At 28.3% G+C, this 20,211-nt stretch overlaps 3 protein-coding genes and 1 pseudogene across 3 annotated transcripts; all 4 read left to right on the top strand.

Moving 5' to 3' along the window:
- The first annotated feature begins 3,622 nt into the window (after positions 1 to 3,622).
- On the top strand, positions 3,623 to 6,758 carry LOC126552698 (uncharacterized). The gene is made up of 9 exons (XM_050207423.1): positions 3,623 to 3,769; positions 4,109 to 4,353; positions 4,428 to 4,611; positions 4,673 to 4,902; positions 5,259 to 5,468; positions 5,539 to 5,734; positions 5,818 to 5,924; positions 6,041 to 6,364; positions 6,584 to 6,758. Exons 1-7 carry the CDS (start codon positions 3,712 to 3,714, stop codon positions 5,904 to 5,906), a joined length of 1,212 nt encoding a protein of 403 aa, XP_050063380.1. The 5' UTR covers positions 3,623 to 3,711; the 3' UTR covers positions 5,907 to 5,924; positions 6,041 to 6,364; positions 6,584 to 6,758.
- A 403-nt stretch (positions 6,759 to 7,161) lies between these two features.
- LOC126551676 (zinc finger MYM-type protein 6-like) lies at positions 7,162 to 10,321 on the top strand. The gene is made up of 4 exons (XM_050205628.1): positions 7,162 to 7,981; positions 8,358 to 8,919; positions 9,801 to 9,871; positions 10,011 to 10,321. Exons 1-4 carry the CDS (start codon positions 7,162 to 7,164, stop codon positions 10,319 to 10,321), a joined length of 1,764 nt encoding a protein of 587 aa, XP_050061585.1.
- Positions 10,322 to 10,562: 241 nt separating this feature from the next.
- Positions 10,563 to 15,483, top strand: LOC126551675 (zinc finger MYM-type protein 1-like). The gene is made up of 7 exons (XM_050205627.1): positions 10,563 to 10,748; positions 10,837 to 10,969; positions 11,833 to 11,916; positions 12,252 to 12,335; positions 12,485 to 12,589; positions 13,010 to 13,071; positions 13,114 to 15,483. The coding sequence occupies exons 1-7, from the start codon at positions 10,563 to 10,565 to the stop codon at positions 15,481 to 15,483; spliced, it is 3,024 nt and encodes a 1,007-aa protein (XP_050061584.1).
- An 892-nt stretch (positions 15,484 to 16,375) lies between these two features.
- On the top strand, positions 16,376 to 18,392 carry LOC114121083 (uncharacterized; annotated as a pseudogene).
- Positions 18,393 to 20,211: the final 1,819 nt, after the last annotated feature.

Raw genomic sequence — 20,211 nt, 5'->3', positions numbered from 1 at the left:
CATTATCTAAAATAAAAGAAAATTTCTATTTTCTAAAAATGAGAGAATTTGTGACGAAGTATGTCAATAGATGCGTAAACTGTATGTTTTATAAAGTACCAAAACAAAGAGAATTGTACTGGCATCCGTTAGATAAAGGCAGTGAACCGTTTCAGGTGATACACCTCGATCATGTAGGACCTTTCGTTATGACAGAAAGAGATAATAAATATATCCTTACAATAGTAGACGGGTTTAGCAAGTATGTCGTATTGCGCGCCGTAAAAGATGTGACGGCTATTGAAACTGTGTACTATATGCGCGAGTTTGTGTGTACGTATGGTAGGCCTGAACGAATAATTACAGACAGAGGTACCGCGTTTACGGCAGCGATATTCGAAAAATTCTGTCACGAGTTAAATATAAATCACGTAAAAATATCGTCAAAAAGTCCACGTAGCAATGGTCAGGCCGAAATAATAAACGGAATAGCTGTAAGATGTTTGGCGATGACGACCAAAAATCCCGATAACGCCGATTGGGACCTAAGGTCGATGGAAGTACAGTGGGGAATTAATAACAGTAAGCATAGAGTAACCGGTTGCACGCCGTCCGACGTGGTGTACCGTTTTAAGATCACTAGCCGCGTTGATAATCCGTTGGTGAGCGAGGTATCGAAAATAAATAAGGATAAAGGTACAATGAACAAAGAAGTCGACCCAACCGAGGCACTAAGAAAAAATAGAGAAAAAGAATTACGTAAGATAACGCAAAGAGAAAAGAAACCTGAAAGGTTTCAGAAAGGAGACTTGGTGTTAATTAAGTGGGAGGCACCGGCATCGGGACAAAGTCGAAAGCTAGAACCTAAATATAATGGGCCGTACCAGATAGTGCGAGAGTTAAGGTACGACGGATACCACGGACGTAGAAGGGGAACAGTTGGGACAAACACCATTTAGCGGGATAATAGGATTTGACCGTTTGAAGCGAGTATGCAAATAATGTAAATCTATAAATATTATATAATTATTATATTATGTCAAATTTGTAAAAAAAAAAAAAGAAAAGGGGCTATTATTACTGTTATAGTGATTTATTATTATAATTATTATTAGCTAATTGTATTGAAAAAAAAAAAAAACTGTTTTATTGTGTTATTAAATGTATGTGTATGTTTGACGGGACGCCAATAGTTTATCAGGAAGGCCGACTGTGGTAATTAAATATTCATAAGTATATGTATGATCTTGATATTGTGCTATATTATTATTATTATATTTGTATATTCGTGATTTGTCGCTTATACCAAGCCGCCGTCCGCCCGACTGGATGACGATTATGTCGATATAACCGTTGATAACCGTACGGGTCCGAACGATCGGCGTGGTATCGCGCGAATCATATAATTATTAATTAGTGTAGTCGCGGACACAGACCGAGTTGTATGAGTGCCAGTGTCGACGACTTATTATTTATATTATTTCTGTTTACCCGTGTTAAAAAAGTTGTTAGTTTATAATAAAAATATTCTTCTTAAATACGCTCCGGTACACGTGACGACGTACCTAACACATCACATCACCTTGCAGTCGTGTACCACAGATACTAAAACTGATGAAATGCTTGAACATACTAGTATGGATAACAATGATTTTAATGAAAACAATGCAGATAACATGAATGAAAATTCTAATATCATAAATTTTATTCGCCCTTCAAGAAATGATTCCATTGCTATTAAAAATAATTTCTTCTCTAAGCATCCAATACAACCTATGACTACTAAAGGTAAACTTAATTTTAAAAGAATTTATTATAAAGAGTTGCCAAATGGCGAAGTGATTCAAATAAAATGGATATCTTATTGTATAGAAACAAATTGTTTATATTGTTCTAATTGTATGGCTTATGGAAAGCCAGTTAATGTTGGAGAAAGAGAATCAAAGTTCATAAGTGGGTATGAATCTGATATTAAATTACAAAAATGCCTTTATCGTGATATAGTGAGACATGAAAATTCAATATTCCATCAGAATTCATCATGTACTGCAGTCCGTTTTCAATTAAATAAAGATATTGAGTGTATTATAAATCGTGATGTCATGGCAAAAAGGTCTCAAGAAGTACATAATCGAAGACAAGTGCTTGAACGACTTATAGATATTGTTATTTTTATTGGTCTTCAACAGGGCTTGCAAAAGTTATAATAACGTTATGATTATAACGTTATATTTGACAAAAAACGATTGAAATTTGTAAACGTAATTATAACGGAAAACGATAAACATAAATAAACAAATAACACAAAACAAAACGTTACGTTTAACAAAATATATGTTTTATCATTTAACAAAACATAACGTAAAACGGTATATATTGTATTCCATTAAACGAAATAATTAATTTCAAATTATTTAACAATAGTTATAAATTATGATACTGGTTTCGTGGAAATATTTAGTCTACGCGATCTATTTTTATTTAATCTAAGAATTAATTTTATTCCGTATCCGGGAGATCCCACATTAGATATAATAATTAGTAAGTATTAAATATTAATAGAATAATTTCATTACTAATAATAGTGATACTCTGATAATATTGTACTGTACTGTCTGTACTACGGTCGAAATTTATTATTTATAGCATTCTAGTTATTCAACTATTGTGTTCAGTTTGCTCAGATTTGTTCAGTCGTCGGTGTTTGTCAAATTTTTACTATTTATATTTTATACTGATATACTAATAGTTATAACGTACATACGTTTTCTTTATAATACCTAGTGTATAATATATGTATTACACTACCTATTACCTACTTATTTAATTGTGTATATAAACTAAATAATATTGAAAATCATCATGGGTAGAACAATTTCTAACCCAGTACAGAAAATGTACTTCAAATTTAATATTAGTACAAATGAATGTGTCTGCCAAATTCCCAACTGTGTTAACCCCATTCGAACAGGAAGTCACTCTGGTAACTTGGAAAATCATATCAAAGTTTTTCATAAAGATGAATATCTTTTGCTATTAAAAGAAAAAGAGAGATTAACTGGATCAAAATTAAAAAGAGATGGTTGTTTCAATTCCACAGTTTCAAAAGTAAGTACATTATAACATTTAAATATTTCATACATTTTATCTAGGCAAGTAGGTATAGGTACTTAATTTTTATGTTACTAGTTTACTACCCAATATTATGTTCTTTTTTTTTTAATTTAAATAATTGATGCTTAATTTTTAGTTTATTTAGAATTTAGGTACATATCCTAAATCCTTATTAATTCTACATTTCTAGCTTTTACCTAATACATTATACAATATACAAATTATATACCCAATAGTATAATTCATATAAAATGCTAACTATTTCAATTATATAATTTTAAATGATTTGAAACTACCGTTGCAAGTATTTGAAAGCATTTCTATATACCTACCTATATCTAAAAAAATGTTCTTATTTTTTTAATGAATTAATAATAGCATAAAAGATAATATTTAGGTAGGTAACTTAAAGTCAGAAATACAAATTTTTTTTTTGGGCAATCTCTAAAATATGTATATTTTAATTTTAATCAATAGATACAGAAAAAAAAGGTTGGACCACTTGACAATATGATAATTGTCACAAAAAAGACATTATCAAATGTATCACTAAGCAAACAAAAATTAATTGAAGCTTGTGTACAACTAGTGACAATTAATGGAAGACCTTTTACACTTATGGACGATAGTGGATTTAAAATGATTATTGACCCTTTATTAGATACAATAGGTGGAGGTAAGCATATTTTAATTAAACAAGAACTATATAATCTGTAAAGCTTTTTTACAATAAGCATAAGTGATGTAGGCTAAGTATGTAAAATTAATTTGTTTTACTTTTAAGTCATTTGAATATTGAATTGTGTATGTATTTATACCTATAAATTTATAAATAACTTAATTATGTACTATAATGGCATAAAATTAAAATTAAAAATATTTTAATTTATAATGTTAAATTTTTAAAACTTGTTAGTTTGAAACTATGTACTACAACTACACATTTCAGACAATTTTAAATAATAATGATCAATATTTATTTTAATAGTAGCTACATTTTTAATAATATTTATAGATTTTAGAATTAACTCAAGAAATATAAAAAATCATGTAAAAGAACATGCATCCGAAATAGTAAAAAATATTAAGTTAGATGTCTACAAAAGGTTAGTATCACTGAAGGTTGATTGTGTTACCAGGCTTAATCGATCAATTATTGGTGTAAATGTGCAATACATTAAAGATGATAAGTTAAACATCAAGACATTAGGAATGACAGAATTAAGTGAAAAGCATACATCTGAGTACCTAAAAAAAGTGGTAATGAAATCTTGTTTAGTGACTAAATTTGTTCTTTAATATTGTTACAAAATATAAATAAGTTTACTTTCTAGTTGATAAATATTTTGAAGAAGTATGATATTGATAATCGACAAGTATATTCAATTACATGTGACAATGGAAGAAATATTGTAAAAATGGTTAAGATATTCAATGATGCTAATGAAGATGATATACTTAATGAAGATGATATTGAAGCAGATATCGAGTCTGAAAACACTGAACATCTAAGAAATGGTCTCAGAACTTATAATTTTTACATATTTGGACATTTTCATTTTTGGTATTTCCTTTATAGATGGTCATGACATTTTATCTGAATCTACAATTGAAGGCATAATAACAGATATAGAGATTGATTTAAATAATGATAATAATTTGCAACAAGAAGTATATTCAGCCTTAGAAATAGAAAATGAAGAATATTTAACACAATGTGTTCGTTGTAGTGTACACACTTTTCAACTATGTATAGAACAAGGTTTTAAAATAACTTCAGTTAACAATACCATTGTAAAAGCTCGAAAGGTAAATAGCATAATAATATTATGTTTATTGGTAATGTGTGTTTTATTAATATAAACTTTAATTAATTAATACATTTTTTTATATAATCCTAAGTATATACAATTAGTTTTAATATATACATTTTAGAACAACTGAACACTAACATAACAATAACAAAATAATAATAGTAATCTCTTTTTTATAATAATATGATAGGTAAATAATAATATAGGTAATAGGTATATAACAATATGTATAAAATGTTGACTACTTGTAATTTTTAATTTTAAATTGAATGTTACTATTTTCTTTAAAAGATTAATTATAGTTATATTTTGGATATTTCTTAAAAAAGAAAAATTGTTCTAAAAAAATAGGTTGTAAAAATACTTCGAACACAATCCTATGCAGCTTTATTAAAGAAGGATAATTTAAAGCAAGCTATAATTGATATTGTTACTCGATGGAGTTCTATATATTCAATGTTGCATCGTCTGATTGAGCTTAAGTCATTTTGTAAGGACCACGAGTTAATAAACTCTAATTTGTTTTTAAATAATCGTGATTGGGACAAGATTAGTAGTTTGGTAATTCATAATATTAGTAATAATTACAATAAAAATATACTTTATAATGTACTTAATTTAAATTATGAAGGTAAATTCACTCGAGCCTGCTTATTTTGCCACTAAAAGACTTCAAAAAAAGGATTTGACACTTGGTGATTTTTTTGGTATTTGGCAACAAACAAAAAGTCAATTTCAACAAATAAATTCATTGTTATCTAATTCTATTGTGCAGTCTATGAATAATCGTCAAGAACAATTAATGGACAATAGTATATTTGTTGCAGGTGACATGATTCGACATAACCTACCATGTTTAAATTAGGACTTAAGTTATAATTTTATTTTAAACATTTAATTTTGTTTACAGCTATTTATTTAGATCCTCGATTTATGTGTACTTTAACAGCTGCAAAAAAACAAAAAGCAATTGATCATCTTATTAAAACTTGGACTTAAAAAGAATCAATATCTGGTGTTAGTAAATATTCAAGTTTTATAATTAGGGGGCAGATTCATATGCTCCAAAATCTAACCTTTAGATTTAAGCCCTGGTGTACAATTTAATTTTGAAAATACTTGTTTTTTTTTAGAATCAAAATTTAAACGAAAATTTAGCTGGATCAACGAATGAAATGGTTATTGAAGTTGATGAGCAAATCTGCGATAACAAAGATCCATTTGAAGAATTTCTCATTAGTTGTTCATCTTCACAAAACCCGTCATTGAACGAATCAAATGAATCACAAAGTTTGTCATCTTCAAGACAGTCAATGAGAGAAAAAATTGAAGACTTTGGTAGAGTAGAAAGATTAACTTATAAAGCAGATGTGATAAATTATTGGAAAGAAAACAAAATATCAAAGCCAGAGTTATTCGAACTGGCACAAATACTCATGGCAGTACCAGCAACACAAGTATGCTTATTAACTTTATTGACAAAATTATTAAGAATTAGTATATTTTTATAAAATCAATGACTTGCTGGGTTACACTAAGCTAAGCTATTATAAAAGTTTTATTAATTTTTTAAATAAGATAATTTATTAATCTTAGAACACTAAATAAAACTTTTAGTATTTGTTATTTATAATTATAGTTATATATTTTTGACTAATTTATTATTTGTTTTTTAGGTTAGTGTTGAACGTAGCTTTTCCGGCTTAAAATTTATATTGTCAGACTTGAGAAGTTCACTTTCAAGTGATATATTAGAGGACATATTAATTATTAGAGGAAACAATCAATAACATATAAAATGTATAATTTATTTTGTTTTTAAGTGTATTCATGAATATATATTGATATTAGACATAGGTATTTATTTTGTTATTTGTGATTGTAGTATGTACTATTTAAAATTGGTAATATGGTAATAGGTATAATTTAGATGGTATAAATTATACTATGATGAATAACGATAAACGCAAAAGTTGAATAACGTTTTAATTCTGAATAACAATAAACACAAAAGTTGAATAACGTTTAAATTTTGAATAACGATAAACTCAAAATTTGTAAAACGTTTAAATTGTAAATAACGTAAAACAAAATTTTTTTTTCAAATGCAAGCCCTGGTCTTCAAGGCATCCCATATCGAGGTAAACATGAAGCAGCAAATTCTTTAAAAAATATTGAAGTAAACCATGGTAATTTTTTAGAACTAGTCTTGTTAATTTCCAAATATGATACTATTTTAAATCAACATGTTAAAATGTCAATAACTCTTAGTGAAAAAGCTAAGTCTAAAAAAGGTCGTGGATCTTTGATTACATTCATGTCCAAAAATTTTATAAATAATAACATAATTATACCAATTGGAGCAGCAATTCAAGGTACAATTGTTAAAGAAATCAAAGAGTGTATTAAGTTTAGTATAATGATTGATAGCACTCAGGATGTAAGTGTTATGGATCAATTAGCAATATGTGTCCGGTATATTTTCAACGGTGTTGTGCAAGAACGTTTATTAAGTTTGGTTGTTTGCCATAACTCCAGTGGTATTGGCCTTTTTAACTTATTAAAGGAAGAAATAAAAAAACTAGGATTAATGTTAAATGATATTGTTGCATGTTCATTTGACGGAGCTGCCAATATGAAAGGTATTTATAATGGTTTACAGGCCCATTTAAAAAGTGTAAATCCAAACATTGTGTACACACACTGTATGGGGCATGTATTAAATTTGGTAATATGTAGTACTGATATTAATTTGGCTGAAGACTTATTTGGATTAGTAGAGCAATCCGCTGTTTTTTTATCAGATTCCCACAAACGAATGGAAACTTGGACCTCTATAACTAGTGTAAAACATACTGGTCATGATAAACTGTATAAACTCCAAAAAATCGGTGCAACTTGGTGGTGGAGTAAAGATAAAGCTTTATCTTCAGTTATGGATTTACAACTGAACATAGTTGAAATTGATAAAGAAGTCGATAACGCCAAATTTACCACTTTATTAACATTTTTAACCACAGTTTGTCATGGAAATTTCAATTCACAATCTAAGTTCATTGCTAAATCATTGATTAGTAATTGGTCAAGATTTGAAATTATATGTATATCTAATTTATTGCTTGATATTTATTCAACTACAACTCCGGTGTCAATTTATCTACAAACTAAAACTATAAATTATTTACAAGCATGGAATATGATAGCTGCTTTAAAAAAAGAAATTGAGAAAAAAAGAAATGATGAGTATGTATTAATTTGTATAAAAAATGTCACATTTTTTGTAAAAAAATAAATAATCACTTTTCTGAAGAAGATTTAATTAATATTGAAGAAGATTTTCCAATAAAACGTATTTCAAAAAAAAAAAACTTTCTGGGGAAAAGTGTTATGATGAATCAAGACTTATATCTCCATGTAATAAATTTAAATATGATACTTTTTTAATTATAGATACTATTCAAAATAGTATTGAGACACGATTCATGAAAAATGCAAATTTGTTAAAAGACTTGAATTGGTTGGACCCTAGAAGTTTTGCAGTATTTAACAACATTGAATTATTGCCTGTATCAGCTTTGAGTACTTTAAGTAAAATATCCGGACTAAATCATGAAATAATCTTAACAGAATTGAAACAATTTTCCAATCAATATGAAAACTTTTTGATACCTAAATATACTACCGATTGTGATTCAGAAAATAAGTTACTTTTAAGAAATGAAGATGCGAGTGATGAAGATAATGATGAAATATCAAAATCAGTAAATTGCAATAAATGTAACAAATGTATTCACTGCGCATTTTTAATTGTACGAGAATTATCATGCCAGTCAAATTTATTTGTCATATATAAGTTTGCTTTGTTGTTGCCATCAACACAAACAACTTGTGAAAGGGTATTTTCAAAGCTTAAATGTATAAAAACAAAACTTCGCTCAACGTTACACCAAAATCATCTTACTCCATTAATGTTGATGGCTATAGAAAAAAATATAGCTATTGATACTCAACAGTTGATAAAAAAAATAGCTTATTCTTCTCAAGAATTAAAAAAATTACTTATTTAAAAATTGTGCTTTATTATTTAAAATATTCTTACTAGGTAGGTATTTCAAAAATAATTAGTTGTAAAATTGCTTTTATATTTAAGTTAACTCATGAATCATGATCATGATATTATATAGGTATTATATATTATGATCCATATTGCTGAAAATGTAAAGTACCTATATTTAAAGAAGTATATTAAAAAAATGTTTCAACAAAACACAGTGTACATTTTTTGGGGGCCCTTAAAAAAACTGATCCACAGGCCTTTGGTATGCCAGGCCGACACTGGAAAAAAGTATAAACCAGCATGAATGTTTTTTAAATTGGACCAAAGCATCTACTAGTATGGAGGCTGATGGTATAGTAGATGGTTTTTTGAAAAGTGTGGAAATGCACGGACTAAAATATAATCGGCTTATTGGTAAATGTATTTTATTTATTCATATTTAAAGGTTTTTTTATAATTAGTAATTTAAAATATATACATAATTATACAAATTTATAATATATAAATCATTTTTAATAACCAACAATCAGCATTAAAATAAGTACCTACCTAAATGTACTTAAAATTTATTTTATTTTTTCAGTTTTCCTAACTGCAGTCCTTAAAAATATCGAAAATACATAGTCTAATTTTTATTGTACAGGTGACGGAGATAGCAGTGTGACAAAAAGGCTACACGAAATTGCAACATACGGCCGCCATTTTCACATCAAAAAGATTGAATGTAGGAATCATCTGCTGTGGAATTATTGTTCAAAACTTACCGCATTATCTAAAATAACAAAATATTCATTGCGAGTTCGTAAATATTTATTGACCAATATACTACAATTTAGGAGTGATGTCACAAAAGCTGTTCAACATTGGAAAAATACTAAAGATACAAACAAAGCTCAAAAAATAAAAGGTATTTTTTTTTACTTTGAAATTAATTAACTATTTGAATTAGTTACATTCAATATGCATGTTTTACATCTAATCGCATATTATTAATTTATACATAAACATTATTATACAGTTATATTATACATATATTAACTTTTTAGGTATTCAACAAGATTTGGCTAATGCTCTATTCCATCGATTAGGACAACATACAAATTGCGATTCCTATTTTTGTAATAATTCTAATCTACAGAATACATTAAACTTAGTTCCTGAAGCAGAAAATAATGGAATCATGAGTGAAATCCAAAATATAATGTCCAGATTAATTACAAACGCCGAAAGTTTACTCGAAAATAAAAACAATAATATTTGTGAACAGTTTAATTCTATCATAAACAAATACACTGCAGGCAAGAGAATTAACTTTCAGGGAGAAGAAGCTACAATACAAGAGTTGAAGCCGCTGTGATAGATTTCAACTCAAAAAACTTTTTACGGCTTATACATAAAAAACATTCTAATGACTTTAGTCCTGGTATATAATCAATAAATATTCAATTTTTAGTTTAATTTACTTTCCAATATCCATATATTAATTATGTTTAATTTCAGGAACATTTGGAAAAAAGTTTATCTATAACTGTAATAGGATAAGATCAAACACAATAAAAAGACGGCAATTATTTCCAGAAACACGAAAAGTGGCAAAAATGAAAACAAGTGGACCGGACGCTGATTATGGTATGGCTGAACTACTATTAGAAATACTATCACCAGAACAAATGGAAATTAAAAAAACAGACTTCCTTGCTTCATTACAAAGAGCTAATGTTGAACAAATAGAAATCGATACCAGAAAACAAAGTGACTGTGATAAATGGTTTCAAGAGCGAAGAGTTCGTCTTACTGCTTCTCGGTTTGGCCAAAATGCGAAAGAGTTGTAAGAATTCTGTATATGATATACTTTATGGGTCAGATATTCAGTCCAAAGCTATACAGTATGGAAAGGCCATGGAAGATGTTGCAAGAAAAAAAGCTGAACGTTTTTTATCTAAAAAAATATATGAATGTGGTTTATTTGTGGATAAGGAAATAGGATATTTAGCAGCTAGCCTAGGTGCAGTGGCGCAAATCTAGGGGAGCAGGGGGGGCAACTGCCCCCCTTAATTTGGTAGGTGGGTGCCGGGTGGGCGCTGGGCAATTGATTGATACTCGATGGTCAATTTTCAGACATTAAAATAAGCATACATTAATACACTTACACATACGTAATTTACAGTGTTAGTTAGGTACGTTATAATGAAAATATTAATAAACCAATTGACGTACTTAAGCAGTATGCACAAATGTATTGATATTTGATATTTGATAATATATAGTTTCAAGTTTATATTATGTTTCTGTCACGGACAGACTACACGCAGTAGTCCTTGGTTTCTGTTATCACCTTATTATATTATAAGCCATAGACCTGATAATAATTTATTATTCGTCATCTATAAATAGAACTGATATCGAAAAATATTCCAATTCATATTGTGCCATTGTGGTGTAGCACGACATTGATTGTAATGGGATACAATACGTTGTTATATTTAATTTTCACTTTCTGTTATATTACTTATTATACTATAGGTTATCACTTTAAAATTTATTGCTGAACTGTGTGTGCACTTCAATATGTCAGCAGATTTTTGTTTGTGTGGTAAAAAGAAAGGTGCTCTAAATGACACGAACTGGATTAGACACAAAACATCTTGTAAAGTTATTAAATTAAATAGTTCATGTGCAAATAAAAGTATTTCATCTTATTTCAAAAGATCTGCGTCAACCGAAATTTCAACAAAAAAAAAACATCTCTGTAGTAAGTAAATAACTTTATTTTTACTCTATGGATCTATAGGCATATGTAAAATCTTCTGAAAAACTTCAATTACCTACTTGAATTATGGTATTAATACATTTGTTTTTAATTTGTAGTTGGGCTGAGTAATGCAGTTCAGAATGTTACTCATACATTGCCACTAACTACAACCGATGGAATTTGCTACAGTGACACTCCAGGTAAATTATTTTTTTAACTACTTAGTCATTAGTTAAAATGAATAGTTAATATTATATACCTAATCAATAGGGTACAGCATTATGTTATCCGTTAGTTGTTACCATGATATTATATTATTTAGCCTTTTGAAAATTCGAAACGCATTTTATTCTCAGGTACTGCTACAGATGAGCATGAAGGATTCGTTGAAAAGATCTATGATATTGATCCTGTAGTTAATCATGAAAATCTTATAGAAATATATGATACTGATAAAAAAGGTATTTAAAATATTTAATATAAACACTTTAAAACAACTTTAATTTTTATACTAATATAGTTTTTTAATTTGTAGTTGAGCTGAATGATGCAGTTCAGAATGTAAATCCCAAATTGCCACTAACTACAACCGATGGAATTAGCTACAATGACACTGCAGGTAAATTATTTTTTTAATTACTTTGTCATTAGTTAAAATGAATAGTTAATATTATATACCTTATCAATAAAGTACAGCGTTATGTTATCCGTTATCATGGTATTATATTATTTAGCCTTTTGAAATACATTTTATATTTTTATTCTCAGGTACTGCTACAGATGAGGATGGAGGATTTGTAGAAAAGATCAATGTTGTTAATACTGATGTTAGTCCTGAAAATCCTTTAGAAATATATGATACTGATAAAATAGGTATGTAAATACATTTTAAATAAGCAACACTAGGCAAATTACTCAATAAATTGTATTTAGATATATTTTACAAGTCAAACCATAATCATGTATCTAAATATATGTAACTCTAAATTAATGCATCTAAAATCCAAGTACAACATACAAGTTACTAATACATTAGCTGCATATAAGATACAAATATACAATTATCTTAAAAATGTCAAAAAATACCTATAAACAAAAAATGTCAAAAAAAGTTTTCCTAACTTGTCTTAATTTCAGAACCAATGAGGTCATAGTTGTTATAAATGTTATAATATAACTAATAATAATTGTTGATACTAAAATAATTATGTTGATTAGTTTAGGCGTCCTCACTTTTTCACATTCTACTTCATACTTATCATTATTTAATTTTATTCTGTTTTATTTTCATAGGTCTTGGGTTGAACAATTTTAATGATAACACTGATCTCAAGTTACCTATCGATAATGATCCTGCAAAATTAAGCAAAATTGTTAAATTTTCATACAATTTAAAGAAGCTAGTTTTAAATAAAGGACCTTGTCAGCCTGATTATAAATCAATGCCGAATATACATTTCCCTGTAACTAATGGTAGACATTTTAGACCTGAATGGTTTGTTAAAACAATATCAGATGGAACATCAGTAAGGCGAGACTGGATGTCATATTCATTAAGTGAAGATAAAGTTTATTGTATACTATGCATGATTAGTGGAGAAAAAAATTGTTGGACAACAAATGGTTTTAACTCTTGGAAAAAGGCTACTTTAAAGTTAATTTCTCATGAAACTTCATATAAACACATTAAAGTCTGTCTTCAGTTAAAATTAATTGATAATTGCTTACCATTACTTCCCGCCCTTGAAGAAAGTAATAAAACCATGGTAGCTACAAATAGATTCATTGTAAATCAGCTTGTTGATATTACTATATACCTTGCAAGACACTGTCTTGCATTTCGTGGACACAGGGAAAATTGGAAATGTTCAGTAATTGATGTTGAAGGTAATTTTAAAGACCTAGTAATTTTACTGGCAAAATATTCTCCAAGTTTAGCAGCTTATATAACAGGCCTCCAAACTAAAAAAAAATGTCAATTTACTTTTGTTTCATGGATGCGTCAAAATCAATTGATCGAAGCAACTGCAAAATATATTCGAGGTATAATAGTTAAAGATATAAAAGTCGCCAAATTTTTCAGTATTTCGATGGACACCACATTCGACAATTCTAAAAAAGAACAGTTATCTTTTGTTCTAAGGTACATTAACGAAGCTGGGATTGTAAATGAAAGACTTCTTACCATGAAAGAATGTTCAAACACAACTGGTCAATATCTCTTTACAGTCTTTGAAAAAATTTGTGATGAAAATGGTCTTGATTGGAAGCATTACTTAGTAGGTCAATCTTATGACGGGGCATCAAACATGAGAGGAACTTACCAAGGTGTACAGTCTTTAATTAAGTCTTTCAATTCTGCGGCGACTTATGTCTGGTGCTATGCTCATAGACTGAATCTCGAGCTTACAGATGCAGTAAGTTGTCCTTATAATGCAAAAGACATGTTTGGAATTGTAGAAGTTATATATGAATTTATATCTTCAAGTAAAAACAGGGTTGCAATATTTGAAAACTATCAGAGAACTCTATACCCGGGAAAACAAATAAAACGGTTTAAAAGAGTGCAAACCACTAGATGGTGGTCTCATGACTTAGCCTTAAGAACAGTTATTTCAACTTTTGATGCATTAATTGAAACATTAACTGTAATAGAAGAAAAGTGTGGATCAAATGACCGGAAAAGTGCTTTCCATGCAAGATCTCTACGGGAAAGTATAATTAGTGATCGATTTTTGCTTACTGCATTAACTTATATAGAAGTTTTTGATATAATTACTCCGCTAAGTAATATTCTTCAAGCCAAAGACATGGATTTACTGGGAGCAGTTGATTCAGTTTTTAAGTCTATTAATAGCTTACAGAAACTTAGAAACGATAGCAAATTTACTGAAATCATTAATGAGTTAAAAGAATTCAAAAATAATTCTACATTAAATATTGAAGATTTTAAGCCTTTACAGATGAATCGTAAGAAAGTTGTACCTCGTATGTATGATGAAAAATCGTTAGATGATGCTATTGATGAACCATTGAAAAATTTTAAAGTAAACACTTATTATTGTGCCATTGATTTAACTCTTACTCAAATGAAAGATCGATTCAGTGATATTTCTACGGGCATTTTCAAAGATTTGTCTCTTTTTTCACGACGACGCATTAAAGAAATAGCAAACGATACCTCAAAACTACCATCAGATGCATTTTTAATTTTTAGTTCAGTATATGAAAAATTTGTTGACAGAAGTGATCTTATACGAGAATACATACAGTTTTCTAAATGCTATTTTGACTTTGAAAAAAATAAATTTTTGCCGACAAAACTACATTCTGAAAAAAAGAAAATACAAATAGAAGCACTTGATGAAAACTATGAATCAGATTCAGATACATCCGATGAGCATGATAATGACCACTTACCAACAAATAACCAAGGTGAGGTTATTGGGAGTGCACTACCTACAAATGGAACTAGTATGGCCATAGTTTTGCAAGTATTACGTATAAGTGGTCTATCAACAGTATTTCCTTCTCTACATATAGCACTAAAAATAAGTCTAACCTTGCCTGTAGCTAGTGTTACCACTGAAAGAAGTTTTTCAAAACTTTCCATTGTGAAAAATAAACTTAGAAGTACTATGAATGAAGATAGATTGGACTCTTTAATGATTATAGCTTGTGAGCCTGACATACATATAAATAATGATGATATAATTAATGAATTTTCTACATCTAGCCCTTTACTTTTAAATGCACTAGGGCGTTAATTTTGTTAAAATATACATAATATGTGTATAGTGTATATACTATTTATGTACAATAAAGAATTGTTATTACCTACTAATATTAATCCCACTAAACATTTGATGTTGCCTAACATCTCTGCGATGTATGTTTTGGGTTGCATACGGAACATCACATTTCTATGTTAATAGGACATTTTATGGGTGTTTTGATTTAATTGTCACTTAACTATAAATGTATAACATATCAACAACGTTTCAAACTTAACTTTTACGGAACATCGCATTTTAATGTCAATAGGTTGTTCTCGGGATGTTTAGCTTGTACGGATAAAAATCCTCATTATTATATATAAATATACTATATTATATTATTATTTATATCGGCTGACGCCCGAGCAAGATGGGGGGAGAGTTCTACGAACAACACTATAGCTTTATCTACATTATTATAAGACATTTAATTATAATATTATTTGGGTTTTTCTATGACGTTATTATCAGTTCATAAGTAACTATATTAATTATTGTATATATATATAATGGGTTCACCGGTGCTGCCCGACCGACCGGCGACCGCTGTACGTCCTCACTCCGCGTCTCCGCCGTCGACACTCGACTGACGACTATTCGAATTCGAATCTATTCAATAATACTCGCTTGCTTGAGCTTTTGCGTCCTGCCAGTGTTTTTATTATACCTACTATAATCGTCTAATCGTCGCTGAATAATATAATATATTCAATATAATTGAATAGGTAATCGATAATTATTTGTAACATTTGTCGCGTGCACTTTAGCATAGTCGCATAGAGCATTTTTACAGTTTGTTATTTTATTTGTTGTGTTCAGTTTTCAAAGGCCCGTGTTAAATAGTAATATAGTAAACATAAATATTAAATATAATAATAACATTATGTCTACGAAACAACCTCTAAAGAGTCGTAAAGTAAGTATTATATTATTTAATTATGTACCTAATTTAAATTTAATAACATAAGCTTTTTTACCATTACCACGTAGAACCGGACGTATAACAAGCGATGGGTCATTGTTTTATTTACGGAATCAAAGGATTACAGTGTTGTGCCTGTTAATTGGCTAGTTTTACCACCAACATTGGAGCTAACAGCTTTAAACATTTCAGAAATTGAATTTTGTCGATGGCCTCCGTTTAATGTTACTAGCGTTGAACTAACAAACGCTTATGATCCAGAAGATTTATGGGGTTTATTCAAAATTAAAATTTTGTCCAGTAAAATATATGGTAGGTACTTTATAAAAAGTTTTAAAACATTATAAAAGGTTCAATTAATAATTTAATACAAGTCAAATAAACTTGATACCTACTTGACATTACTTTATAATTCAAATTGTACCTGATTGCATTGGTTTACTTACCTAGTCAATTTCAAAGAAGCCTGGCATCAACGTGTGGAGATTGAAAGTTCTGCTACAGAAAATGAATCTGAAGTACTCAAAAAGAAAAAGAAAAACCGCCAAAGAAGTTCATCTGAAGATGACAGTGACTTTGAGGGTATGCCTACTATTTTTATACTTCTTTAAAAATTAGGTATTAATTTATTTTTATTTAGATTGTAGCTTTTCAGTAACACCTATCAGAAAAAAACCAAAAAAAATGTGCCAATAACATTTACTGAATTGCTGGTGAGAAATTCCGATGAAGAATTCAATTGTGAACTAGAGTCTGTATCACCACCGGCAGTACAAATTGCAGCTAGTTCCTCAATATCTTACATAATTAATGATAACATAGATACGGTAATACAAATTTAATTTTTAGTTAGGTATTTAAGCACTGCAATAGTTAAATTTTAAAAAGTTAAAAATAAAATAGTACCTATAGGTACTATGTTTTAATATAATATAAAATATAAAATATCGTTACATCAATTTAAATTCATAAAATATTAAGTACCATAAAAAATTAACAATTGAACCAAATTTATTTTCAATTTGATGGGGAAATTAATATTTAATTGATAGCAGGCAACATCTCAGGTTGAAAATATTGATGAAATACAATTACTTGAACAATATGAACCATTTATTGTTCCTAATACCTCATACAGTACAACCAGTGAGTATACTTACTTGGTATTTTATCTGAATTATCTATATTTTTGAATTAACTACTTCAATATTATTAATTTAAAACCAATACAAATATTTTTTTGTTATTTTTTATTACTTAGACACTGGTAGCTTAAATCAGAAAATCCTTAATATTTTAACTAATATGCAATTAGAACAAGTCAACATTAAAAAAGAGCTAGTGGTATCAAATTTAATATTGAATCGATTACTTACAAAAGTTGAAGTTTTGGAAACTAATTCAAAAAACAATAATTTAAACTCTGCAATGCCCAACCAGTATATTGATTCAAATTTCCTTTCATTATTCCCAATTAAAGATAAAGATGAATTTTTATCAGTTGAATCGAACATAGTAAATGAAGTGGACTTTGTGTTGAAACTAGTATGTTATCTTTATAAAAAACTAATTTAAACTTAGAAAATTTGATTTCAATATATTCTTATATTCCTATAAATAATTTTAGGAATCATTCATTAAAAGTATTGGTGGATGTGGACTAAAAAGTAATATTACAAGGGTGTTACAAAAAATATTTAGTGATGAATTTGCTGTTATCTCTACGTGGACTGGACGTGGTAAAAATATATCCATTACAATAGGAAGTTCTGAAGTGATAAAACTAATAAAAAGTTATTTAATTTACTATATTACAAATCAATTACATATAAACATATATTATAATATACAGAAACAATGATTTTTTTTAGGGTTTATTAAAGCTAATTCTAAAGATGTATTAACGGATTCAGAATTTGAAATCACTGTTGCTAATTGGCTTAGACATGCAAACACTCGTTTGAGTAGAGCAAAATAATTTTAATTTTCAAAAGTTAGTATATGGTTATTTTGAATATATTGAATTTTGTATGTAAGAATGCAAATATAGGTATTGTAGTTAGAATGCAGATACATTTAAATTAATTTTGTAGTTAAATAAAAAAGTAATTAAATATTTAAAAAAATCTTATTTAAAGTTGAATATAACATTAAAATAAAAATGATCGGGCTATTTAAATTTTTCCACGGATAAACCAATGTTTATTATCCCCTCTAGGTAGAAGACGTGATTCCTTTGACTGCTTATAGACATAAACTATTGAATAGGACTGTCAATTGTCCAGAGCTCTGGAGTTGAATTGGTCTTAGAGTCCCCTCAGTCAATACAAGACAAAATTCCCTATTCTATATTGCATCAGGTAACCACAACTTTGTTCTCCATAGTCCTATAAGTAGAGTCCTTCATTATTGTATTGACAATCTATCTAACTTTTTCTTTTTTGATGATACTCATAAGTTTAAAAAATTATTACTTATTATTTTCTTAGCTTAATTTATTTATGCTATTTTAGAATTAACTATTAGACTTAAGTTATCAATGTTATGTTACTTCTTATCTTGTATCATATATTGTACTCTCTGCCCTTGCAGACGTTACTATAGATAAAATAATAAAAAAAAATTATTCTCGTTTAATATAATATAATAATATGTAACAAACATAATATTAATACTGGTTTTCAATTCTTATTTTTTTGTGGTGCATTCAATTTAACTTTTATAGATTGAATTACTTTTAACCCTATTTGTGGACTAATATTTTATTTTTATTTTTCAGATTTGCAGTTCAAAGAAAAAAGATTTATCTCTCATATCAACAAAATATTTTAGAAGAGTACTTAAAGCTGAACAACAAAAAGTAAATTTGAATGTTACGTCCATAGTAAATAGTAATAGTATAAATTGTGTTAAGACAAACATTACAAACAATGATTTACCACTAAAATTATCAGTATCCGTGAAAGATCCCATGATACCTGAATGTTTGTTAAATACATTAAATTTTGAAACCGTCCAATCCAATAACTTTAATTTGGGTTTTGATGCTTTTAATGATCCAACTATAACCAATCATGACCCTATGAGTCCTATGTTAGAAGTTGATTTACAAAAAAATGTATGTATTACAGATAAATTGCGTCTATTAATTATTAAACACAAAGTTTCTCATAATTTTTGTAACAGCTTGCTTCAGTTATTGAAAAGTGAAGGTTTAGACGTTCCAAAAGATATTAGGACTTTGATGAAAACTCCTAAACTCCATGATATTGTAGATATTTCTGGTGGTTATTACATACATTTAGGTCTAAGAAATATGCTACTACCTATTTTAATTAAAAATAATGCTCAAATATATATAAAATCCCATGTATTAGAGATAGGTATCAATATAGATGGCCTTCGTGTATCTAAAAGTTCTAAAAGTCAAATTTGGCCAGCATTAATATCAATTTTAAACTTTAAAGAGCTAAAAGAAAATGTTATACCAATAGGCATTTTCCATGGATTTCAAAAACCCATTTCTATTGAGGAATTCTTAAATCCATTAATAATAGATTTATTGGAGGTGTTAGATAATGGGTTGACTGTAAATGGGTTGTTTTTTACTGTAAATATTTCAAATTTTTCATGTGATAGCCCGGCGAAGGCGTTTTTACTTAATGTTAAGGGTCATAATGCGTATTTTGGCTGTACATTATGTATAGAGGAAGGTACATATTTGGAACATCGTATGACTTATCCTGGTTTAGATGCAACATTAAGAACTGATGAGTCTTTCAGAAGTAAAAAAGATG

This window comes from Aphis gossypii, chromosome X (assembly GCF_020184175.1).
Source record: "Aphis gossypii isolate Hap1 chromosome X, ASM2018417v2, whole genome shotgun sequence".
NCBI lineage: Eukaryota > Metazoa > Arthropoda > Insecta > Hemiptera > Aphididae > Aphis > Aphis gossypii.
This window is presented reverse-complemented; position numbering and strand designations above follow the sequence as displayed.

Bases quoted from the DNA above. Each gene is read 5' to 3' on its own strand.
- LOC126552698 (XM_050207423.1), top strand. From the start codon at position 3,712: ATGGACGATAGTGGATTTAAAATGATTATTGACCCTTTATTAGATACA. The intron at 4,354-4,427 runs GTAATGAAATCT...TTTACTTTCTAG, and splicing joins CTGAGTACCTAAAAAAAGTG to TTGATAAATATTTTGAAGAA. The intron at 4,612-4,672 runs GTCTCAGAACTT...TTTCCTTTATAG, and splicing joins CACTGAACATCTAAGAAATG to ATGGTCATGACATTTTATCT.
- LOC126551676 (XM_050205628.1), top strand. From the start codon at position 7,162: ATGTCAATAACTCTTAGTGAAAAAGCTAAGTCTAAAAAAGGTCGTGGA. The intron at 8,920-9,800 runs GTTGATAAAAAA...ACTACAATTTAG, and splicing joins ATAGCTATTGATACTCAACA to GAGTGATGTCACAAAAGCTG. The intron at 9,872-10,010 runs GTATTTTTTTTT...TTAACTTTTTAG, and splicing joins CAAAGCTCAAAAAATAAAAG to GTATTCAACAAGATTTGGCT.
- LOC126551675 (XM_050205627.1), top strand. From the start codon at position 10,563: ATGAAAACAAGTGGACCGGACGCTGATTATGGTATGGCTGAACTACTA. The intron at 10,749-10,836 runs GTTCGTCTTACT...TCAGATATTCAG, and splicing joins AATGGTTTCAAGAGCGAAGA to TCCAAAGCTATACAGTATGG. The intron at 13,072-13,113 runs GCAAAATTAAGC...TACAATTTAAAG, and splicing joins TACCTATCGATAATGATCCT to AAGCTAGTTTTAAATAAAGG.